The sequence below is a fragment of the Heteronotia binoei genome, chromosome 14, assembly GCF_032191835.1.
Source record: "Heteronotia binoei isolate CCM8104 ecotype False Entrance Well chromosome 14, APGP_CSIRO_Hbin_v1, whole genome shotgun sequence".
Taxonomy (NCBI): domain Eukaryota; kingdom Metazoa; phylum Chordata; class Lepidosauria; order Squamata; family Gekkonidae; genus Heteronotia; species Heteronotia binoei.
The window spans coordinates 12,373,775-12,399,680 of NC_083236.1; the positions used below are offsets into that span (position 1 = coordinate 12,373,775).

At 48.1% G+C, this 25,906-nt stretch overlaps 1 protein-coding gene across 1 annotated transcript; it reads right to left on the reverse strand.

Annotated features, from left to right (window-relative positions):
* Positions 1 to 648: 648 nt before the first annotated feature.
* SYNDIG1 (synapse differentiation inducing 1) lies at positions 649 to 23,735 on the reverse strand. Its single transcript, XM_060254015.1, has 3 exons — positions 23,167 to 23,735; positions 10,324 to 10,461; positions 649 to 919 (listed from the first exon to the last, which is right to left on the reverse strand). The coding sequence occupies exons 1-3, from the start codon at positions 23,635 to 23,637 to the stop codon at positions 761 to 763; spliced, it is 768 nt and encodes a 255-aa protein (XP_060109998.1). The 5' UTR covers positions 23,638 to 23,735; the 3' UTR covers positions 649 to 760.
* Positions 23,736 to 25,906: the final 2,171 nt, after the last annotated feature.

The window sequence follows — 25,906 nt, forward strand, 5'->3', positions numbered from 1 at the left end:
CTTTCCAATTCATTGACACAGGGTCACAATCTTCTGAGAAGGTCTCTTGTGAAAGCAGCACTGAAACTGTCCAGGAGTCAAGTGTGGTGTAAAGAAGTTCCCTGTGGATTGTCCCCCACAAGCTACCATTCAGGATGTCAAAATTTGCCTTTAGGTAGCCCCCTCACTTGGCTTTATGGGTGTGTCTCCAGGCGCACGATGAAACAGAAGCATAGATGTGTGTGTATATTTATCTATCTATATATATATGTGTGTGTGTGTGTTTCAAAAGGCCCCATGCTACTCCTGTTTACATTTACATTGCGGTGGTGCTTCTAATTGGAGCTCTGGGCGTGCTCTGAGCTGGCTGTGTTTTCATTCTACTATTCCAAAAGCATGGGAGGGACTGGCGTTCTTATGCTGTAACCAGCGATGCCTTCCAGTATGCTCACATGTCCCTCACCTTTTGACAGATGACTCCGACATTCACGGGGAAACAGCTGATGGAGTAAAGATGCAGTGCAGCTCAGACTTGGCGCACGCTGAAAGCAAATGCTTGTTCTGAAGACAGCTCTGAATTGCTAGAGAGAACCTGGATTTCTTGTCTTCTTACAACAGCAGTACCGCCCCGTTCAAACGCAACAGGAAGGGCTGAAAAAGGTGCAGTTTTCTTCTTCAGAATCCAGATTTTATGAAGTTGCATCAGCCCTTTTTACCAACAAAAGAAGTGAAACATTATGCCCTCCCCATGGCTTTCTGGCGCTGTCCATTTCCTTGAGGTTCATAAGTGATTGTTTTTGGACAGGTAGGCTATGAGAGCCACAGCAACCCCGACGTAGATGCCTGTCCCGATGGTGATGGACAGTACAGCCAAGAAGAGGGCTCGCCGTGAACTGGCGCTGGCTTGGTGGAAGTCTCCTTTAGCAATGGCTTTGTTTGTCTGCAAGGAAAAAGGAAACACGCTCTTTAGTGAAACTGGATATGGTGGAACGCTTGTGAACTCTGTTACTCAAGCAAGAAAGACAGATTAAAATGATATAGGACATAAGAACGTAAGAGAAGCCATTTTGGATCAGGCCAGTGGCCCATCCAATCCAACACTCTGTGTCACATAAGAACATAAGAGAAGCCATGTTGGATCAGGCCAGTGGCCCATCCAGTCCAACACTCTGTGTCACATAAGAACATAAGAGAAGCCATGTTGGATCAGGCCAGTGGCCCATCCAGTCCAACACTCTGTGTCACATAAGAACATAAGAGAAGCCCTGCTGGATCAGGCCAATGGCCCCTCCAGTCCAACACTCTGTGTCACATAAGAACATAAGAGAAGCCATGTTGGATCAGGCCAGTGGCCCATCCAGTCCAACACTCTGTGTCACATAAGAACATAAGAGAAGCCATGTTAGATCAGGCCAATGGCCCCCCCAGTCCAACACTCTGTGTCACATAAGAACATAAGAGAAGCCATGTTGGATCAGGCCAGTGGCCCATCCAGTCCAACACTCTGTGTCACATAAGAACATAAGAGAAGCCCTGTTGGATCAGGCCATTGGCCCCTCCAGTCCAACACTCTGTGTCACATAAGAACATAAGAGAAGCCATGTTGGATCAGGCCAGTGGCCCATCCAGTCCAACACTCTGTGTCTCATAAGAACATAAGAGAAGCCTTGTTGGATCAGGCCAATGGCCCATCCAGTCCAACACTCTGTGTCACACAGTGGCCAATATATGTGTGTGTAAAGCTGCTAGGCTGGAAAGTTTCAAAAACTGGATTGCATCAAGCCCATCCTACTCTGTACAGAAGGACATGGCACAGTATCGTCACAGAAAAAGCAGGCTACCCCATAATTAGGAGAACAATTCCTTGCCCCTGGTATCCACTTCCTGTGTAGTTAGATGGATCATGTTCAGTTGCAGCCCCATTTGACAAATATCAAACCATGCTGACACTGATCTTTAAACATAATTTACACTGCATTGTAGTATGTCTTGAAAATGAATAAAATTCAAGAAAAAGAAGATGATGATGATATTGGATTTATATCCCGCCCTCCACTCCGAAGAGTCTCAGAGCGGCTCACTATCTCCCTTACCTCCCTCCCCCACAACAGACACCCTGTGAGGTAGATGAAGATATTGGATTTATATCCCGCCCTCCACTCCGAATCTCAGAGCGGCTCACAATCTCCTTTCCCTTCCTCCCCAACAGACACCCTGTGAGGTAGATGAAGATATTGGATTTATATCCCGCCCTCCACTCCGAAGAGTCTCAGAGCAGCTCACAATCTCCTTTCCCTTCCTCCCCCACAACAGACACCCTGTGAGGTAGATGAAGTTATTGGATTTATATCCCGCCCTCCACTCCGAAGAGTCTAAGAGCGGCTCACAATCTCCTTTCCCTTCCTCCCCCACAACAGACACCCTGTGAGGTAGATGAAGATATTGGATTTATATCCCGCCCTCCACTCCGAAGAGTCTCAGAGCGGCTCACAATCTCCTTTATCTTCCTTTCCCACAACAGACACCCTGAGAGGTGGGTGGGGCTGAGAAGACTCTCACAGCAGCTGCCCTTTCAAGGACAGCCTCTGCCAGAGCTCTGGCTGACCCCAGGCCATTCCAGCAGGTGCAAGTGGAGGAGTGGGGAATCAAACCCGGTTCTCCCAGATAAGAGTCCACACACTTAACCACTACACCAAACTGGCTCTAGATTGTAACATGAACAAACACAGGACACATGCAGTATAGTAGTTTTATTGAATAGTTTTGCTTTTGATTTGTACTGATCATGGGCCGAATAAATTGACTGACTGACATGCAGTATAGTGAAGGAAATTCAAAAGTTTAAAAATCTCATGGGGCAGCCCCAATATAAAAGAAGGTAGAACGTCTCCATTTTCTGAGTGGCACTTCCGGGGTTGGTTCCCTTTGGAAGAATTTTTAAATATTCAATTTGTCTTACAAAAATCCGAGCAGAGTGGGGCAGGGATGGGGGTAGACATGCATTCCTGGAGGCTGCAGAGCCGCTGCCCCACATCAGATCCTGAGAGAGAGACAGACTGAGGGGCTCATCTGGATTCTCATTCTCCTTGTTTGTGTGTCCCTACCGCTTCAGGGCTTTGTTCGTTTTCCACTCACATTTGGCTCCCTCAATATTGCTTTGCTGTCTGTCCAGCATAAAAGCCAGAGTTTAAATCTGCAGGGAGATACGCTGGATGTACAATGTAGAATTGACCACTGGACTTTAGTGACTAGAGGAAGCAAAACACATGCAGGAAAGGGAAAAAAAAAACACTGAAGCAACAGGGCGAGGAAAACAAGAATGCGGAAGAGTCCTGAGCCAGGTTTGCTTCTCTCTTTAGCCCTTTTAAAATGCCACATACTGGTGGCAGCCCACAGTACCCACAATGCTCCTGACATTCATGGTCACCGTGCCATGTACAGCTATGCACCAGGAAAATCTGTGTGCCGCCCTATTCGCACGACATGGCAGCAGCATGTATCACAGCGTCATGGTGGCAATGCCTAAAAAGGGCCTGGCTGTTGCTTCAGCCAGGTGCACTGAGCTGGGAAAGGCTGCTTGAGCAGGTGGGTACTTCCAACAGAGCTCCGTTAGCCTCCCAGTGAAGAAACATCCACAGCTGTGAAGGGATGCTAACATTCTTGCCCTGGCTCCAAGCCCTTAAGCCAAACTGGCTCAGATTGATCAGACAATAGCGCTGCATGAGACCATTTCCCCAGAAGGGATCTCTAGCCTACAGATGGGTTTTAAATGACCCACATCTCTTCCTAGAAAAGACAATAAATGAGCAGACTCACATGCAATTCATCATTTTGTCTGTCTGATTTTTTTCACATAGTACCAATTTTTTTTCACTTCACCCTGCATGTTTCTTTTTTAAACTAGAAATCATTCCCATCACTATAAAAACACAAGGTTCCGTTCTATTTTCTCCTCCAGACACAACCTTGTTTGCATGAAGAGATTTCTGTCGGGCTTTCAGCCTTTCTTTTCCTTTTTTCCCCCAATGTTACATTTTATTAAACATTAACTTGATACATGTGATAGGTATAAAAACAACAAATTAACATTTATAATCAATACAGACCCAATTAAAAAAAGGAACCCATAATCTAACAATGTCATCATATAGCTGAGAAAAAAAGCTACATCTAAAGAGATAAATTAAAAAAACCACAAAAAAAGACCTCCCCAGTGACCCTGTTAATATAATTGAAATTATAGGTATAATACAAGGTTGTGATGTAAATATTTTGGAATGAATGATTGAAAAGAACTAAAATTCCAGTGAAATTCCAATAAGGGGTACCATTTATCAAAAAAAGTAGGAAATTCTATATCCGTATCAAATCCAGACATAATGAACAGTTCCCACATTTTTGCCCACTACTGGTCAATAGAAGGAATATGGTTGGTCTCAATATAAAGCAATCAACATTTTTGTGGCCATCAGTAATAGCCTTTCTTTTCCAAATCAGGATTTATTTCACTAATCCCGAAATACAAATACACACAACACATTTTGGCAGGAAAAACTTTTTGCAGCATTTCTTATTTCCGGGTCTCCCAAAGATCTCCAGAGCTCTTTGCCATAACGCATAATCCCAGGTGCACTCATAAGAACATAAGAGAAGCCATGTTGGATCAGGCCAACGGCCCATCAAGTCCAACACTCTGTGTCACACAGTGGCAAAAAGTGTTATATACACACATACACTGTGGCTAATAGCCACTGATGGACCTCTGCTCCATATTTTTATCTAAACCCCTCTTGAAGGTGGCTATACTTGTGGCCGCCACCACCTCCTGTGGCAGTGAATTCCACATGTTAATCACCCTTTGGGTGAAGAAGTACTTCCTTTTATCCGTTTTAACCTGTCTGCTCAGCAATTTCATCGAATGCCCACGAGTTCTCGTATTGTGAGAAAGGGAGAAAAGTACTTCTTTCTCTACTTTCTCCATTCCATGCATTATCTTGTAAACCTCTATCATGTCACCCTGCAGTCGACGTTTCTCCAAGCTAAAGAGTCCCAAGCGTTTCAACCTTTCTTCATAGGGAAAGTGCTCCAGCCCTTTAATCATTCTAGTTGCCCTTCTCTGCACCTTCTCTAAAGCTATAATATCCTTTTGAGGTGCGGCGACCAGAACTGCACACAGTACTCCAAATGAGACCGCACCATCGATTTATACAGGGGCATTATGATACTGGCTGATTTGTTTTCAATTCCCTTCCTAATAATTCCCAGCATGGCATTGGCCTTTTTTATTGCAAACGCACACTGTCTTGACACTTTCAGTGAGTTATCTATCATGACCCCAAGATCTCTCTCTTGATCAGTCTCTGCCAGTTCACACCCCATCAACTTGTATTTGTAGCTGGGATTCTTAGCCCCAATGTGCATTACTTTGCACTTGGCCACCGCATCTGCCACGTTGACGCCCACTCACCCAGCCTCAACAGATCCCTTTGGAGTTCCTCACAATCCTCTCTGGTTCTCACCACCCTGAACAATTTAGTGTCATCCGCAAACTTGGCCACTTCACTGCTCACTCCCAACTCTAAATCATTTATGAACAAGTTAAAGAGCAATCCCACCTCCAAAGCACAAGGGTTCACTGCTGACTTGCGCTTCTCTTTCCCATGGGGCTGAGTAAAATCATAGAATCATAAGAGTTGGAAGGGACCTCCATGGTCATCTAGTCCAACCTCCTACACAGTACAGGTACAGTACAGGTACTTCACAAAATCTCCCCCCCATACACTTCCCCAGTGACCCCTGCAGGCTCCATGCTCAGAAGATGGAAAAAACCTCCAGAATCCCTTGCCAAAGTGGCCTAAAGAAAAATTGCTGACCTACCCCAAAATGGCAGTCAGCATTTCCATCGGCATGTAAGCAAGGGTCACAGGAACTAAGCACTGATGCAACCCCTCCTGCCCTCCTTCTCATGATCTGCCTAAGTTCAAAGAAACAACATTGCTGTCAGATGACCATCTAGCCTCTGTCTGGAAACCTCCAAGGAAGGAGAGCCCACCACCTCCCAAGGAGGAAGCCTGTTCCACTGAGGAATCGCTCTAACCGTCAGGAAGTTCTTCCTAATGTTGAGTCGGAAACTCTTTTGATTTAATTTCAACCCACTGGTTCTGGTCCAACCTTCTGCAGCAACAGATAAAAATTCTACACCATCCTCTATATGACAGCCCTTCAAGTACTTGAAGATAGTGACCATATCACCTCTCAGCCCCCTCCTCCTCTCCAGGCTAAACATACTCAGCTCCAGGGCTTTTTTTTGTAGTAGGAACTCCTTTGCATATTAGGCCACCTGATGTAGCCAATCCTCCTGGAGCTTACAGTAAGCCCTGTATTTCCCTTGGAGGATTGGTTACACCAAACCTCTGTGGCAGCTGGCCCTCCCTTCCCAAATGCTCCCCTTCCAACTGCACTTGCCCAGCAATGGGAAGGCAGGCAACAGTCCTCTCCTGAAAGCCTTCTGGTACTTAGCAGGAGTCATAGGAGAGAGCCAGTTTGGTGTAGTGGTTCAGTGTGCGGACTCTTACCTGAGAGAACCAGGTTTGATTCCCCACTCCTCCACTTGCACCTGCTGGCATGGCCTCGGGTCAGCCATAGCTCTGGCAGAGGTTGTCCTTGAAAGGGCAGCTGCTGTGAGAGCCCTCTCCAGCCCCACCCACCTCACAGGGTGTCTGTTGTGGGGGAGGAAGGTAAAGGAGATTCTGAGCTGCTCTGAGACTCTTCGGAGTGGAGGGCGGGATATAAATCCAATATCTTCATCTACCTCACAGGGTGTCTGTTGTGGGGGAGGAAGGTAAAGGAGATTGTGAGCCGCTCTGAGACTCTTCGGAGTGGAGGGCGGGATATAAATCCAATATCTTCATCTACCTCACAGGGTGTCTGTTGTGGGGGAGGAAGGTAAAGGAGATTGTGAGCCGCTCTGAGACTCTTCGGAGTGGAGGGCGGGATATAAATCCAATATCTTCATCTACCTCACAGGGTGTCTGTTGTGGGGGAGGAAGGTAAAGGAGATCGTGAGCCGCTCTGAGACTTTTCGGAGTGGAGGGCGGGATATAAATCCAATATCTTCATCTACCTCACAGGGTGTCTGTTGTGGGGGAAGAAGGTAAAGGAGACTGTGAGCTGCTCTGAGACTCTTCGGAGTGGAGGGTGGGATATAAATCCAATATCTTCTTCTTCTTCTTCTTCAAGTAGCACCTTTAAGACCAACGCAGTTTTATTCGAAATGTAAGCTTTCGGGTGCTCTAAGCACACTTCATCACAAATGGTCGCCCATCTGGATCTGCCTTCTGCTACAGTCCTTCTCCCCAATCAACCCTCCTGGGTTGTATTGAAAGGTGCCGCTGCAATTACTATGAATTCTAATGCTTTCCTTGCTATATTAAAAAAAAAAAATCCCTCGCCAGCCTGCGGTTGGCGCTGATGACAGATGATCCAATTTAGCACTGTCTTCAGGCCAAAACGTTTTTTGGTTTTTTTTGAATCAGCCTGAAAGCTTTCAATAAATAAAAGGACGGGCAGGCGCAGCACGCTGACAGAATGTTAAGCCGAGGACTGTTCATCACGAGCCGCGCTCGGGCCGAGTCTGTGTGTTCGACAGCAGACAGCAAGAAAGATAACAGCGCCCGCTCCCTTGCAAAGGTCTGCGATCCCTCTGCTCGATCATCCTTAAGTGTCTTCATGATCTGCCTTTCAGAAGATGAATTCACGGATCTGCACAGGAAGCCTCCTCAACTCAGGGGGCTTTTCTTGCAAGGGAGGCCTTTGCCACAGGAGAACCGGAAGGACTGTTCTTGCTGCTCCAAGTGGAAAATTCGGGCATGTGGAGCAGCAGCAAAGGTGAAATAATTCTCCCTCCCCTGGGCTTTTCTTCATGAGAAAACATCTGGGGGGGGGGCAGAAGTCCTCCCCCTCTGAGGCTGTGGCCCAAGCCTCTTTGGGCTGCTGTGTGGCTGTGGGGAACCAGATCTGGGTCCAGAAACCTGAACCAGCTCTAAAAGCACATGTGTTCAACTGTGTCCAGGACAGGCTCAACAACTCTTCCTCCCTCAACATGGCTGCTAATGTCTCCCACATGGGGAGGGGGGGCACAGGTTAAGCCTCCTCCCGCCGTGATGTCTATGCAACGTAGTCCCACATACAAGTTAGGGTCATAATCACATTTCTGGGAGAACACTAACCATACTGACCATCAGGGGGTTTTTTGTAGCAGGAGCTCCTTTGCCACTCTGTCACGTTCTCGGGGTGCAGGCAGGCAGGAGTCCAAAGCCAGTCCAAGGTCAAAGTCCAGGAAGTCAAGCAGGAGCCAAGTCACCAATGCAGAATCACAAACCGGAATCAGAAGCCAATGTCCAAAAGCCAAAAGGTCAGGGTGTCAAGGAAATCAAGCAGGTCAGGATCAGGAAGGAGCGTGGATGCAAGCCAGAGAATAGACTTGTTGCTTCCACAAGGTTACCAGGTCCTGGGTGGGAGCTATATGGGAGTCTCAATCAGCCTGCTCCCTGGGTGGCAGTGACTCTGCTAGAACTCAGGACTGAGAGATCTGAAGCCTCGGCGTGCCTCATGTCTTCGCTCTGAAAGTTCTTTCCGGAGCCTGCTTCAAACTCTTGAGATGGGAGGAGGAGAGCTTGGAGGAGATTGATCGTCAACAGCTGACACTAGTGCCTGGAGAGTGATTGATGGGCCAGCTGCTGTTTGTTCAGCTGAGGAACTGGCTGGCAACTCGTCCAGGTCTGTTATCCCTTCCAGCTCCTCCTTGTCAGGGCTCATGACACACACACCCCTGCCAATCCTCTTGGAACTTACAGTAGGCCCTGTACTAAGAGCCCTGTAAGCTCTTAGGCCACACACAACCCTGATGTAGCCAATCTTCCTGGAGCTTCCTGGAGGAGGGACAGTGGCTCAGTGGTAGAGCATCTGATTGGGAAGCAGAAGGTCCCAGGTTCAATCCCTGGCATCTCCAAAAAAGGGTCCAGGCAAATAGGTGTGAAAAACCTCAGCTTGAGACTCTGGAGGGCCGCTGCCAGTCTGAGTAGACAATACTGACTTTGATGGACCAAGGGTCTGATTCAGTAGAAGGCAGCTTCATATGTTACAGAAGGCCCTGTACTAAGAGCCCTGTAAGCTCTTGGAGGATTGACTACAACAGGGGTGCTTAGCCTAATATGCAAAGGAGTTCCTGCTACAAAAAAAGCCCTGCTGACCATTATTCCTGCTGACCAAACACTCGACACCTTTCACTTTGGAGGGTGGAAACCTAATGGGGCAGCCCCGACAGAACCTGCAGCCCCAGGTTACCAGTGCAGCTCCCGATAATGGGAACACGTTGCTGCAACAGGAAGCTGCTCTTGCCTGGCCAGTCCTCAGGTGACGGCAGCCTGGTCCAGAGTGCCACGGCTCAGCTATTGACCAGAGCTAGATGGAGCAGGCCTATGACTCCCATTCTGCTGCCTGTCTGTTCCTGGGCTCAGTTCAAGGGACTGGCAGTCCTATAGAAAGCCCTTCGTGGCCTTGGCCCCTCTTGTTTGCAGGACCACCTCTCTCTCCCTTTGCTCCGCCATGACAAGTTTTCCCAAGTCAGCAAGGACTTCTGCAGGTGCGCAAACTGGTTTTACAAAATGGTTTGGATGAAGGATGAGGGACTGTGGTTTCTACTGATGCATTTGGCGTATTGTAGGGAGGATCCTATTTACATCATTTCTCCACCGCTGCAAGTGTCACGTGAATACTTCTGCTCTGCTTCGATTCTTTCTGGTGGGTCTAGACCAGGGGTCCTAAAACTTTTTAAAAAGGGGGCCAGTTCACTGTCCCTCAGACTGTTGGAGGGCCGGACTGCCGTTACTGTACAAGGCTGCGGGCCATCAGTTCTCCGTCTTCTGCATCTCTCTCCCTTCCCCACACCACACACCCCGGCCTGGGAACTCACCTCACCTCGGTATCACCTCACACTCCGCCGCCTCAGCCCAGTGCCGGAAGTGTGCATTGCTAACGCGAGTTTAGGTCGAACGTCACTTCCGGTCTGATTTTGCCATAACCCGGCGGGCCGCATAAACTTCGCAGCGGGCCGCATATGGCCCGCAAGCCGTACTTTGAGGACCCCTGGTCTAGACTTTTGAAATGCTAAAGCATTGGTTCATGAATGTCCAATTTGTCGACTGTACTGACTCAACAGTGTAATCTACCTTGAGACCCTCTGAGAAAGGTGGAGTATAAATAATGTAAATAAAACAAATACAGGGATGTTTTGTTTCTGCAGACCTTGCTAAATACAATCTCAACCCCCCCCCCCCTTAGTACCTCATGTGACAAATAGAAGGCAGCGATTCCCAGTGGCCAGAAACAGCAGAGCATGGAGAAGACACTGAGGCCAAGGTGGTCTCTGGGGGGCATCATGAGGAAGTGGTCTTCGCTGTCGGTGTCGCTCGAGTAATCGCTCTGGAACAGCAAGAGGAAGGGGCACAAAAGGGGGTGCGAATTAGCAAGATGCTGACTACTGGGGGTTGCACTAGATGACCCTGGAGGTCCCTTCCAACTCTATGATTCTATGACTCCTTGGCTGGCCACAAGCTGAAACTGCCAGGGCTTGGGAGGCACTTTTCTATAAAGCTGCAAAAATAACCCCCCGTGAGAGTTAAACACACTAGTGAAAAAGGAGGGACACCCTCTGACTACCAAAGAAAAGCAGTGGAGAAATGCCGTGTGGGAGGGGGCTGCAGTAAAGAGGGGCAAATGGGCGAGATTGAGTGAAAAAGCCAGCTGGTGGATCCAAGTCTACAATTCCTAGAGTGCGCCTCAGCAAAATAATGACTTACTTCAAGAAAATCTTGCAGAGTAGACATGCCCTGACAAAGAAAACCCCAAAGACACAGGGAGGTACAGCGAAAGAAGGACATGCAATAACATCAAAAACATGCTACAGGTTGACGAAGTGAGTCCCTAGTTTGGAGATGCCCTGACTTGGATAGTCCAGGCTAGCCCAGTCGCGTTAGATCTTGGAAGCTAAGCAGGACCACCCCCGGCTAGTATTTGGATGGGAGACCACCAAGGAATACCTGAGTTGTGATGCGGAGGCAGGCAATGGCAAACCACCTCTGAACATCTCTTGTCCTGAAAACCCCACAGGGCTGCCATACGTCAGCTGTGACTAGATAGCACTTTCCACCCCCACTGCTTCTCACTGGTCTGGATTGGGTCACTTCAGACTGTGTGAGGGGGCTCATATGATGGAACATTTGTTCACAGCAAAAAATAAACATCTAGATATAAAACCCCACCACACCAAAGTAAGGAACTGGCCAGAATGCCTTCCCTGACCACATTAGTTTTCTGTTTCTAGCGAGGCTGTTGTGTTGTGACTACAGCGCTGGATTCGGATCCGGAGGACCCAGGCTGGAAGCCCACCCCCTCCTCTGCCACAGAAGTGACGTTGGGACAGCCTTTCCCTCTCAACTTAGCCTGTTCCCTCTAAGCTGAGGCAATGTTCCCTCTAAGCTGAGTTAGTGTGAGCTAGCTCACAGGTTTTTAGCCTCCAGTTCACACACGTTTGTCTTGGCTCAGGAAAATAGCCCCAGAGCAAACTGATTTACGCAGCAGCTCGTAACTTTAATGCCAGTAGCTCACAAAGTAGGATTTTTGCTCGCAAGCCTCTGCAGCTCACAGGGTTGCGGCTGGGAGGATAAAAGCAAGGGGTGGAGAATGATGTAAGCTGCTTTGGGTCCCCACTGGGGAGAAAGATGGGATGTATACAAATACACTAAGAAGAAGAATCCACCATGTGAGGAGACCCTGCTGTCTAAAGTGGCGCCCCAGGCTGGCTGGGCTAGATGATCTGTGGAAGATCATGAATTAATCTCCCAAGTAGTTTCCTTACTGATAAACAGCATGGAAATTTAAACTGGGGCTGTGGCCTGTGGGGAGATGAACATATGAAGCTGCCTTATACTGAATCAGACCTTTGGTCCATCAAAGTCAGTATTGTCTACTCAGACTGGCAGTGGCATTCCAGGGTCTCAAGCTGAGGTTTTTCACACCTCTTTGCCTGGGCCCCTTTTGTGTTGGAGATGCCAGGGATTGAACCTGGGACCTTCTGCTTACCAAGCAGATGTTCTACCACTGAGCCACCGTCCCTCCCCAAAAATCTTTTATGAACATATGAATCTGCCTTATACTGAATCAGACCCTTGGTCCATCAAAGTCAGTATTGTCTTCTCAGACTGGCAGCGGCTCTCCAGGGTCTCAAGCGGAGGTTTTTCACACCTATTTGCCTGGACCCCTTTTTGGAGATGCCAGGGATTGAACCTGGGACCTTCTGCTTACCAAGCAGATGCTCTACCACTGAGCCACCGTCCCTCCCATGGGGTTGACCATCTAGATTAATCTGTAGATTTCCCTCAGCACTGTTTGGGAAAGCCACCTGGGGGGAAATCTTGGAACGCACTGCCACAGTCCTTGGCTGAAGGAAAGGTTCTGGGCTGGAGGTCCGAGGAAGCGGCCTCCAATCCCCAGCTCCTTTCCGTTGTGAAATCAACATGGAAGAAGAGATCTTTGCACCCAGCAGGGAGAGAGATTTGAGTGAGATCCTGCAGGTGTCAGAAGGAGCCGTTGGGCTCGGAAGCAGAATGCATTCAAAGGATTTCACTCCAAGAAGTTCAGGGCAGTGTATTGGGGCTCACCTCATTTTATCCCACTGAGTTAAGAAGAGATCTGGTGTGAGACCAAAACCACAGTTCCTTGACTGAACCCAAATCACCCAGACTAATAAAAGGCCATTATTCTAGTTCTGGGGAGGCATATACACCGAGGGAAAGACCCCCACTTTCTGATTTCCATCCCCATCCCCATGTGCCTACCAGTCCATTTCCTTCAGACACCGTTTATTTCACATTATGCCAAGAGAGCTGAGGGCAGCCTACGCGGTTCCCTCCTTTTGCCCTCACTGGATGTCAGGCGAGCTCTCCTGAGAGAAAGGATCGGAGGGCCGCCAGACCCCCCCCCCACCCAGTGAGCTTCACTCATGAGGTGCACCCCAGACAAGATGGCAGGAGACCTGTGATGAGAAGATGATGATGATGATGATATTGGATTTATATCCCGCCCTCCACTCCGAAGAGTCTCAGAGCGGCTCACAACCTCCTTTCCCTTCCTCCCCCACAACAGACACCCTGTGAGGTGGGTGGGGCTGGAGAGGGCTCTCACAGCAGCTGCCCTTTCAAGGACAACCTCTGCCAGGGCTATGGCTGACCCAAGGCCATGCCCTGAGCCTGCTTCGGCGGGGGAGGGTGGGATACAAATAAAATTTTACTTACTTACTGCTAGCAGGTGCAAGTGGAGGAGTGGGGAATCAAACCCGGTTCTCCCAGATAAGAGTCCGCACACTTAACCACTACACCAAACTGGCTCTCCAAACTGATGAGGAGCTGCAATCCAATGCAGAGCTTAGGCAGAAGTAACTCCCTCAGATTGCTCTGTTGGTGCCCCAGGGTTTTGGAGGCAGCCATAGGCAGGGTCAGTTCTCACATCTGTATTCTCACCAATCCCCCAGAAGGGCCATATGTCCTCTTTATTTTATTTTTAAATTTGGAATAATAGTTTAGAATAATAGACTGTTATATAACACAATGAATAGTAGAACATCATGTAATTTGGAATGGAAGATTGCAATGTATGTATCTGGTCTGGGAAGAGGGGAGATAACTCTACATAGCCAGTTGCCCCACTTCAAAGAAGATGCTGTAAGGTCGCCTCTGGATGGAGCAGAATGACAGGGTCACAGTTAATTATTCTCAGCATTCCACAATTAAGGATACACCAATCTTTTCTCCCTTTCTCACAATACAAGAACTCGTGGGCATTCGATGAAATTGCTGAGCAGCCAGGTTAAAACGGATAAAAGGAAGTACTTCTTCACCCAAAGGGTGATTAACACATGGAATTCACTGCCACAGGAGGTGGTGGCGGCCACAAGCATGGCCACCTTCAAGAGGGGGTTAGATAAAAATATGGAGCACAGGTCCATCAGCGGCTATTAGCCACAGTGTGTGTGTGTATATATAAAATTTTTTGCCACTGTGTGACACAGAGTGTTGGACTGGATGGGCCATTGGCCTGATCCAACATGGCTTCTCTTATGCTCGTATGTTAATCTTCAATTTAGACATATTTATTTTCTTCACTATGTCCCCCTCCCCCGCAGAATTGAAGCCAAACGAATGGTAACCATATAAACTAAGCTTGTTATTCTTTAATCTGTTAAACATCTTCCTTACGATAGATCCAAGTGGGCAGCCGTGTTGGTCTGAAGCAATAGAACGAAGCAGTAGACAAGTGCACCTTTAAGACCAGCTAAGCTTTATTCAGAATGTAAGCTTTCGTATGTTCTAAGCAGACTTCATCAGACAAAATTGGAACGGCAAGCCATCCTTAAATATAGAGAAAGTTGGTCTTAAAGGTGCTCCTTGTTTACTGCTTTGTTCTACATCTTCATTATGTTGCATACTAATTTACTGCTCACCCCCTACCTATGTGGATAGACTGCTAATTTCCATTTCGTTGTATCTGAGGAAGCGTGCCTGCATACAAAAGCTCATCCTTTGAATAAATCTCTCTTGGTTTTAAAGGTGCCCCTGGACTCAAACTCTGTTCCTGTGTTTCAGAAGGATGCAGTTATCTATTCAGACAGACTGCGAAGAGTGACTGTGGCTCCAAAGCGAGGCACACCAGTCTATTTCCAAGGGAAAGTCACTCTGAGCAATATTTCAACTGCACACAAAGCTCCCGAGTGCCGTTAAAGCCAGTGCTGCCAAATAAGTAATTTGAAGGCTGACCAAAGGAAGGAACAGACTCAGGACGGCTTCTGATATTTTCGTTTATTTTTTCTCTTCAGCCACTGGGGATTGAAGGCTTTTTTAAAAAAGACTTGATCAGGCTGATTGACTGGCAAAGAGAATGAGAACAGCCAGATCATTTCCATTAACTGACTGCCTTAATTAAATTAAGCCAACAGATTAATTCACTGTGTGTTCCAAGTTTTACGCAACCTGCTACTGATACCCGCGCAAGGTGGGGACTGAGTTCACGCCAGCGATTGGCCACTGCACTTCCTGAGCATTTTGGGGTCCAGAGGTGTGTGATAAAGGGGCCCCTAAATGTATTGTTACCATATTGACATTTGGTGTTGTATCAGAATTATATCTTTCTAGTTCCTATGTTATAAACACACAAGAAAGCTCTGTGTATCTGTTGATTTTACATAATTACATAACTGGATTTTACATAATTATGTAGACCAGGGCCCCCCAAACCTTTTGAGCCCTTGGGCATCTGTGGAATTTTGACACAGCATGGTGGGCACAGGTTCTAATCCCCACAATACTCCAAGCCACACACTCTCAGCCTAACCTACCAAACAGGGTTGTTGAGAGGATAAAGGGGGAACTGACATTGTAAGCTGCCTTGGGCCCTCACTGGGGAAGAAAGTGGGATACAAATCTCAATATATCTCATTCTGTCCTTCTTGCCTTTCATGGCCCATTGCCCCTCTTTGCTGTTTCTTCCTTCATAACCTCATAAACAGATGTCTGCCTAGAACAAAGCTCGAGTCCGGTGGCATCTTTAAGAACAACGAAGTTTAATTCTGGATATAAGTGTTCATGTGCAGGCACACAGAAGCTTATTAGCTGCCCTGAGTCCTTTTGGAATGGGCGGGATATAAATCGAAAGTAAATAAATAAAATAATTTTTTTTAAAAATACCCAGAATAAAACTTGGTTGGTCTTAAAGGTGCCACTGGACGCAAATTTTGTTCTGCTTCTTCAGACCAACATGGCTCCCACCTGAAAACGCCTGCCTAGTAAGGACACAGCGTCTACATCTGACAGGGAGGGCATTAGCCCACCAAAGGTTCGGCTGGGATAAAAGCTTCATAACCCACCAGGCAAATTTAACACCTTTTCTTGGAGGCAGCTGCATCAATAACCTTTACTGGTCCAGGTAAAAAGTCAATTTAGACAAGGCAATTTCCTGTTCCAATGTCCTGGCAAGTCTGGAATTAGGACGTCTTTCTCAATTTATCTCGAGCACCAAATTTGAATGTAAAATCAGCGTCGTTGGGGGGGGGGGCACACTGAGGCTCCCTTTCTCAAAGGAAACATTTTCCAAGGCTCGCATTTGGCTTCGGTTTTGCCAAAAGAGGGAACAAACAACATCCCACAACTGCCTAGAAAGGGCGTAAGGGTCAGCTCCCAGACTCGCCTGATGGCACTTGATTTAAATTGTGTAATCTGATCCGTTGCTGGCACGGAGCTCTTGGCTGGCTGCAGGAGGTGTTGCTGGCACCGGGCATCACAGGGACAGGGCGCTGGAGCAGCGGGAGGCAGCTAAATGCTTAACATAATTGGACTGCCACAAACCTGCGTCTGAGCAATGATATTGAAGCTGACTGAGCACCTAGGCAAGAATGTTAATGTCTGTACAGAAGCTTGGCAATGTTTATATAACATTTCCTATATAGCTCTCACACAAAGTGCAGACACTAGACCAGTGGGCTTTAACTTGCAAGGTCAGGGAAGTCCCTCTACTGGGCTGCCAGCCCCTGGACCTCGGCCATTTAGGCCACTCCACCTACCTCGGGCCTCCTTTTGAATGAAACAGCAGAATGGTGAGGGAAGTTTACATCATGGTGGAAAAAATTCCTTTCTGAACAAGCAGGTTCAGCACTCAGGCTCTTTTTCCCCTCCTGTCATGTGACTCTGACATCATGCAACTTTCTGTCCCATGCTCAGCAAATCCTATGCAGTTGTCTCTAGGCTAAAGCTGGGTCCCATGTCTAGGAAGGATGAAGACCGCTGCACCAGACTGCAGGCACAATCTAGCCAAAGTTAAGCTCATGATTTTGGTAAGAGAGTGAGGGCCTTCTTTCATTGCCTCCCAATGAAACTAAGTGGCTTGCTTTAGCTTCACACAGGAAGAAAGAGGCTTTCCCTTCCAAAGCCAAAGGAATCTACAGGCCACAAAAGGCAACTGCCTTTCCTCCCCTCTATCTCTGAACAGACTTCCAGATCACACATACTCTGCCCAACTGAATCTAAGCAGATTTTTAGGACTATTTATATTCCACTTTCTTTCCCAATTGGGACTCAAAGCAGCTTAGATATTGTTCTCCCCCTCCTCCATTTTCTCAAAATCCTGTGAGGGAGGCTAGGCTAGGCGATTGGGACAGGCCCCAGAGTGGGGATTCAACCTGGCTCTCCCAGAATCCCAGCATGATAGTCTATCAGAGGAGTCCCCAACACAGTGCCTGTAGGCTCTATGGCATCTGCCACCCTTTTTAGAAAGTGTCAAGGCCAGGTAAGGCTTTTGCCTCACAATGCTTCTGAATGATCACAAGGATCTTCACTGTGTGACATGATAAGCTGCGGCAGCCATTTTGTGGCTGGCTCTGCCTCCTGTGGCGGCCATTTTGTGGCTGCACCTATTACATGATCAGAATTCCTAAGCAGAGCTTCGTCCTTCTAAGTCCACTGAAGGCAAATGGGCATAGAAATCTGCACAGGGTGCTCTGTAAGAGTAAATAAGCAAACAAATGAGCCAGTATCACATGGAAGGGGACAACCATTTCATTAAGGGTGACAGGATCTGGCCCCTCCATCAGCCCCCCCTCCCAGCATCTCCTGAAGATGCCCCAAGTAACCTCAGAATGCGCAAGGGAGGGCGGTTCTTCCTCCTCCTCCAGCTGGCTTCCTTGCTAGCAGCCTGTGGAGGATGACCAGCTGCTGTCCTCCTCATTCCATTCAAAGGCAGCCTGCAAAGTGCCCCCCACATCCTCATGAGAAGCAGAGAACTTGTTGTAGCTGTGTCAGGGACTCACCTCCTTCTAGGTGCCCTGAGCTGCCGCTGATCAGCAGTTTCTAAAGAGGGTGGTCTCTGCTCTCAGACAATGGCCACTTCCCTTGCAGTGAACTTTTTCACACAGCCTATGTATTCCGGTATGGAAGCTGGTCAGTTACTGAACAGTAACGGGTTTCTGCTGGCATTTCAGACAGACCCGACTCAGTGACTGGCTGCTACCGGAATACTCTCACCTTTTCACACAGTCCCACGGCTGTCCCGGTAGTGAGGCATGCCTGAGTCGTTGCTAACAAAGAGCAGCTTCTTCCAGTTTTCAACCCCTCCTTCCGGGTTGAAATCGGTATGGGGCGCTGTGTGAAATGTCCAGTATCTAATCCGGGAGCAGTTTTCGCGCCCTTTTTCGCCCGCCAGTTTGCGATCTCCGGCTTTTTGGGGGGGGGAACGTCAGGCTAAGATCGCTATAGCGATGTATCACAACAGCATCACCATAGGGATGCCTGGGTTCCATTAAGATGCCAGAGATTGCTGCCGCTGAAACTTGGTAACTTATCTCAATGGAGCCTAGCCATCTCTATGGTGGTGTGTTGTGATACGTCGCTATAGCGCTATAGTGATCTTTGCCCGAGGTTCCAAAAAAAAAAGCCGGAGATCACGCGCTGGCAGGTGAAAACGGCTGGCGCTGGTGGAAGCGAGATAAAAGTGGAACAGTGTGAAATGGCTTGCTTCAATCACGGAACCCTACCGGGAAAAAAACATGTGTCTGAAAACTCCCATCCCTGTCTCGGATTGCTGCAAGGCGGCACAATACTGACTCCCTTCCGGTTTCCACCGGTAAGTGTGAAAAGGCCCAGTATCTTCCACCTCCCAGGCAGTCCTAGGATTGTGTCAACCCAGAAGGCAGACACCTCATCTGATTCACACTGATTTTGATTTCTTTAGGAATGGGCAGAAAGCGACAGGCTATCTGCTAACAAACCACAGGCCAATCTCTAGCTCACCACCTTAACGTCAGCTGGTTGTCCGGATTCCTGGAAGCAGAATTGGACGGGATGGACTTCAGTCCAGCATGGTGGTTTCTCTGACACCAGAGCACAAGCTCAGGGTCATTCAAAAGGGAAAGTGTGCTGTCAAGTTGCAAATGATTCATGGCGAACCCTTGATACGTGGTATACCCTGGAGTTACGGCAACTGAAATGAGAGCTCAGACGGTTAGAGAGGCAATGGCGGCGTGTTCGAGACGAAGTGACTAGAACGTCTTATAGAGAGTTTATGAGGTCCTATGAGATGGCAGTCAAAGTCACAAAGAAGACTTACTTTGCGGCCAAGATTGCGTCTGCAAATTCGCGCCCGGCACAATTTAGGATAATTCGGAATCTTATGACACTGCCGCAAGGCAGGCCAAATGCTAGGAAACTGGAGATAGGCTGTGAGGCTTTTGCGAAATTCTTTGAAGATAAGGTCTTGTCGCTCCACCGCGACCTTCCTGCCACATTGGATACAGTATGTGAACTCGAGGCTCCATGCCTGTCTTCTGGACCAGTTTTGGATTGCTTCAGCATGCTCAGCCTTGAGGAAGTTGACAGAATCCTCTCCACTGTACGCCCAACAACTTGTGATCTGGACCCGTGCCCCTCCTGGCTAATTAAAGCTTACCAGGGGGAGCTTAGATGTCCTATACTGGACATCGTAAATAGATCCCTCTCAGAAGGGCTTTTTCCAACGCCTCTTAAAGAGACTGTGGTCCGCCCTCTCTTGAAAAAAGCTACATCAGATCTGGCCGAATTGGCACATTATCGACCGGTTTCAAATTTATCCTTTTTGGGCAAAATTAGTGAGAGGGCAGTAGCTTTACAGCTACAGAGTTTTCTGGATGATGCTTCTGTTTTAGACCCCCACCAGTTTGGCTTTCGCCCAGGATATGGGACGGAGACAGTGCTGGTCGCCCTGGTAGATGACCTCCAGCGGCATCTGGACTGAGGTGGCTTGGCGATGCTGATGTTGTTAGATCTATCCGCTGCGTTCAACAGTCGACCATCAGCTACTGACCCGCCGCCTCACCGACGCGGGGATCCAGGGGTTGGCCTTGCAATGGCTTTCCTCTTTCCTTGATGGTTGGGGACAAAGGGTGATGATTGGGGGTGAACTGTCCCAGAGGCACCAGCTTAATTGTGGGGTGCCACAGGGGGCGGTGCTCTCCCTGATGTTATTTAACATCTAAATGCGTCCCCTTGCCCAGATTGCCCAGAGGTATGGGTTGGGTTGTCACCAATATGCTGATGACACCCAACTCTATCTACTGATGGACAGCTGGCCTGGCTATGTCCCAGAAAATCTGGACCTGCTGTTGCAAGCTGTGGCAGGATGGCTCAGGCTGAGTAGGTTGAAGTTGAATCCAGCTAAGACAGAGGTCCTTTGCCTGAGTCGAGGCGGTCAGGGAGGGGAAATCTCCCTACCAGCATTTGACGGTGCGCCATTGAAAATGGCATGCAAGGTCAAGAGCCTGGGGGTGCTGCTAGAGCCTGCCCTGTCAATGGAGGCCCAGATAGCAGCCCCTGCTAAATCCGCCTTTTTTCATCTTAGGCGGGTGAGGCAGTTGGTCCCCTTCCTGGAGCGCGGTAACCTGGCAACAGTGATCCATGCAACCGTCACCTCGAGGTTGGACTACTGTAAGGCCCTCTATGTGGGGCTGCTCCTGTGCCGAACCCGGAAACTACAGCTAGTGCAGAACGCAGCAGCCAGGCTGTTATTGGGGCTCCCTAGATGGGAGCACATACAGCCGGGGCTGCGGGAACTGCACTGGCTGCCAATAGTGTACTGGATTCGTTACAAGATGCTGGTTATTACCTTTAAAGCCCTATATGGCCGAGGACCTGCCTACCTTAGGGACCGTCTGTCCCCATATACTCCCCAGAGGGTGCTACAATCTGGTTCTCAAAACCTATTGGTAATCCCTGGGCCGAAGGAGGCCAAACTGAAAGTCACCAGAGAAAGGGCCTTCTCGATTACAGCTCCCCACTGGCGGAACCAATCACCAGAAGAGGTGCGGGCCTTGCGGAACCTTGCCCAGTTCCGCAGGGCCTGCAAGACTACCCTCTTCCAGCTGGCTTTTATTTCGTGTGGAATCTACTGTAGAAGGAATACCGCCGCCATGGAAAAACTGAAAGATGCGCAACATCAAGACTTTAGCATCAAAATGAACTTAGATGGTTTTAATGTATATGGTTTTTAAATGTATGATTTATAATATGTAAGTATGATTTATGATGTTTGTTTTAACTGCTGAAGTGTCTTACGTTATGCTATGTGAGCCGCCCTGAGCCTGTTTTGGTGGGGAGGGCAGGATACAAATTAAATATAATTATTATTATTGATGTTCCACCTCATGGAATTTTCAAGACAGGAAATGAGGAGAGGCGGTTTGCCATTGCCTTCCTCCACCTAGCAGCCCGTCTTCCTTGGTGGTCTCCCTCCAACTGCGGACCCCGCTTACTTTCCCAGCTCTGACAAAACCAGACTAGTCTGGGCTATTGGGACTTCTACAAACATCACTCAGTTATGCCTTATCACAGGAGTAAGGGCTCTTTCGTTGCCATTTTAAAACACAAAGGAGTACCAAGACAAATCTGGTAAATCTTAGCCATGACAAAATGGGGAAGACATCCGAGGAGGGGACGTTTAGGTGGAATTTCACAGGCAGAACATCTTTAAAAACAGGGATACTTTAGTATGATGGCCACCCGACAATTCATCCAGGCAACCAGTCCGGCCAGAGCTCTGGGGTGAGGAGACCCCACACTGTCTAGTTGTGAAGGTGTCGGCATGCTGGGAAACACACAAGGAGTGGGGAGACACAAGAGCTGTACTTGGCCAGCCAAACTAGCAACAAGCTGACTCCCAGTGCCTGGCAGCTGTGCAGGTCTAGGAAGCATTGCCGGGCACAATTGAGGGGCTGTGGCTCAGTACTAGAGCCTCTCTCAGTAATGCATACTTGGCATGCAGAAGGTCCCACCTGAGACCCTGGAGAGCCACTGCCAGTCTGAGTCGACAGTACTGACTTTGATGGACTGAAGGTCTGATTCAGTAGAAGGCAGCTTCACATATGTTCTACATGTCTGCCCTCCCTCTACATTTGGGAAGGGGCTGTGGCTCAGTGGCAAAGCATCTGCTTGGCATGCAGAAGGTCCCAGGTTCAATCCCCAGCATCTCCAGTTAAAACAACCAGGCAGTGAGGTGATGTGAAAGACTTCCGCCTGAGACCCTGGAGAGCTGCCTCCTGCCAGAGAAGACAAAACTGATCTTGATGGATTGAGGGTCTGATTCATGAGCTGGGCCTGCTGCCTCTTCCCTGCCCCCAGCCCCCGTGACGCTGCCATCACCTTTGGATTGCCTCAGCTGTTTAAGCAGAGAAAGAGATTGGCCGCCCAAGCAAAATGTTCAACGTGTTCTCTGGAGGTTACCTACTCCTGACACAACAGACATAAGGAGGTTACGCAAGATGGCAGTTACTCGAGGATGGAACTGCCTCCCCTGAGAAATGTGGTGTGAAGATATGGGACTTTTGTTTGTGGGTGACAAATCTCTGAAGGTCCAATCACACATGCAAGTCATCACTTCATGCTGCAGTCAACAACAGACAAACATGTGTGTATGAACAGTCCTCTACTGCTGAAAGCCAACTGATAGGAACTTAATAGTCTGTAGCCACAGCAGCAACTCCGTACAAGCCAAATTGTCTGATGGCCATCACACTGAAGAATCCCCGTATTTAAAGACATTTTGCCTGTGAAATTCCATCTGCGCTCCCCTCACCCCCCCCCCAAGTCCTTCCCATTTCACCATCAGAATGGCTACTCACCCATTCCCCATAGCAGATGAACCCTCTTTTCTAAATTGCAAATGGAAGCACATCTCGTGCCGGAAAGGATTTAGGGAGCTCCTGAGTAAAAATCAAGAGGAGTTCCTGAATGAGCCTCCTGATGGAAAGGAAAGAAGCCTGGAAATGGAATTGAACAAGGTTCCCTGGTAATTCTGTTGCATCTCTGCATAAGGAAGACTCGAATGATTCAAACATAGCTGATGCCAAAACACAGCAGAATTTCCCGCCTAACAGAGGCTGATTGGTGAGTGGGCAGTACACAGAGAAGCAATGGACAGCACCCCCCCGGGGGTGTGAGGGTGTGCTTTGTGCTCCTAGTGAGTGACTTAGGGATTTGTTCCTTGGGACACACAACTGACTATGTCATGAGACAGCTGGGAAACCCTGGCAATAGACTATAACAAGCAAATCACCCTGACCTCAATTTCCTGGAAGTCATCATCTTCATCCAGGTCGTAGGAGAGGGCATGGATTTTGATCTCATCCGTGGAGAGGCTGACAAATTTGCCATCGGAGTACTCCAAGCCATCTTTGGTGGGCGACCTGTTCTCAATGAAGGTGGTCTCACAGCACTCAGCGCTGATGCTCTCCCCCCACGATCGCAGCATGCTCTCCGAATACAGGATGATGTTTGGGTGGTAATGGGACTCCACAGTCTGGGGCAGAGTAGTGGGGTCCAGGAGCTGCTGTACTGGGTCATTCCTGGGGAAGCTTGGCGAGTAGAGAGGCCCAGTCGGCCGACTCTGATACTGGGGGGCTGGGTACACAGACACCAGCCCATCCCTGCCCTCAGCCATCAAGTTCCTGGTGTTAATTAAGCCATTCCTTGTCTTTGGGTCCGTGGTTTTGCTGGGCTTCAGAACACTCTTCGGGTCCACAATGCCATCCATTCTCTCTTCCTTTTCCTCTACAGTCTCCTTAAATGGAAATCTCTGCACTGGCTACCACGTGGGATTAGCTGGTCCCATTTTCCTAGGAAAGAAAAGACAGCCGAGCATCAGGAAGGAAATGGCCCTTCAGAACTATGCTGACCCTCTGATAGAAGCTCTTTATCAGCTACAAAGGAATGCTGCCTTGTCAACATATGCTTGCTAGTAAGACTTCAGGCTGGAGTCTGATGCACATAATCTATGACAGGTCATGATCTGTGACAGTTCCTGACAACTTCCCTTAACAGGTGCATACCGGTTCTGTCCAGAGGACTTGTGCCTATGCAGAATGACTCAGCACTGTGTGCTGATTGGTGCTTGTATATCGCTATATGTATATAACTGGGAAGAGTCTGTGCAGTGTTTCTCTGCTCTCAAACGTGGTGTCTGGCGAAGCACTTTGTTAAAGTGTATACCAGAACAACTATAACTTGTGTATTTGTAAATAAATGTAAATAGTTAGCACAAGTCAGTGTGCTGTCTATCATTAAGCCTCACAAATCCAGAGCATACCAGCGAAAACGCCAACATGCCTTTGGTCTTGCAAAATTGCTCTGACTGGGCAGTTTTTTGGGACCTGAATATTTGCTGCAACTGAACTGGAGATTATGCTGAAAATTAAACTTGCATCAGCATGAGAAACTTCTCTCACATCACTGACAAGCAGCACACGAGTTGACACACCAACAGGTGAACGATGGAAGCCCCTGATGAGAGTCTCCCTTCTGCCACACATTGACTGAGCTGCATCAGCCAAATCTTAGTCCTTCCATCTGCAATATGAGGGCAATAATACTGACCGATCATACAAGGCATGTTTACAGACACTTTCAGAAGCATTAACACTCTGCAACTGCTATCAGTTTCTGGGATGAAGAACAAAGCAGTCAATTATGTTCCTCCAGGGGCTTTCAAAACCAAGTTAGAGAACATTTCCTTCAAATGAACCAGAGTGGAAAATATTCCACAAGTGGTGCATTACCCGAGTTCCCTCACACTGTTTCCTTTTTTAAAAAAGGACTATATGATTGCAATGGAACTTCAAAATTTATTGTGTTTTAGTGAAATTTTTGTTCTTTCCTAACACAGGAGGAGCCTCCCACAACTGTGGACACAAAGGAAATAAACAATATATATATATATTAATCCTACCATTAAGGTCAGCAAGATTTATCCCTCACCTTTCCCCATACTAATAGGTAGCCACATTGGTCTGATGCAGAAAGAACAAGTTGGAGCCCAGGGGCATCTTTAAGACCAACCAAGTTTTATTCAAGGTTTGAGCTTTCATGTGCACACACTTCCTCGGATACATGGAAACTGAAGATAACAGTTCATTCACCAAGGTCAGGGGTGGCCAAACTGTGGCTCAGGAGCTATATACGGCTCTTTCACACATATGGTGTGGCTCTCAAAGCCCCCACAGCCCCAGTGGCCAGCTTGGAGAAGGCGTCTCTCTCTTTAAATCACTTCTCCAAGCCAAGCAAGCCGGTGGCTTGGAGAATGCATTTAAAGTTAACGTTGCTTTCTTTCCACTTCTCCCTCCCCATCAACCTTCCTTCCTTCCTTACGTTAAGCAAGTCTGGCCACCCCTGACATAGGTAGAGGATGAACAGCAAATTAGCATACAACATACTGAAGATGTTTTAACAGATGCAAAAACTAAACAGGAATAACAAGTTACGTTTATATGGTCACAATTTGTTTGAATTTAATTACAGGGAAACACAGCAGAGCAAATACGTCAAAATAGAAGTCTGATGTGTAAAAGTATCTTTCTTAATTGTGGAGTGCTAAGAAGAAAACTTACCTTGTTATTCCTGTTTAGTTTTTGCATCTGTTAAAACATCATCATTAAGTTGGATGCTAATTTGCTGCTCAACCTCTCTCTGTTACCTTCTATTTCAATGCACCTGAGGTAGTGCGCGTGCGCATGAAAGTTCATACCTTGAATAAAACTTCATTGACGGTGACGTCAGCACACGCTGGAACTCCACCTGTGCCATGCTGGAGCGCATGGTGGAGCAGAGAGCTGTTCTGGATGCCTTTGTCTCTGAGATGAGAGTCTTTCAGGATGAGAACCGTCTCACCCAAGAGGATTGGGTGGTCATTTCTTAGACTGTGGAGGTTCTTGGGCCCTTCAAGACCCACGCAGAAATACTCGTCTGACACGGCGAGCATCGCACTGGTCGTCCCCATGGTCCACATGGCCCGTGAGGACCTGGCCTCG

Bases quoted from the DNA above. Each gene is read 5' to 3' on its own strand.
- SYNDIG1 (XM_060254015.1), bottom strand. From the start codon at position 23,637: ATGGATGGCATTGTGGACCCGAAGAGTGTTCTGAAGCCCAGCAAAACC. The intron at 10,462-23,166 runs GTCAGGGTGATT...TTGCTGTTCCAG, and splicing joins ATGACTTCCAGGAAATTGAG to AGCGATTACTCGAGCGACAC. The intron at 920-10,323 runs GTACTAAGGGGG...TTTTCCTTGCAG, and splicing joins CCTTCTATTTGTCACATGAG to ACAAACAAAGCCATTGCTAA.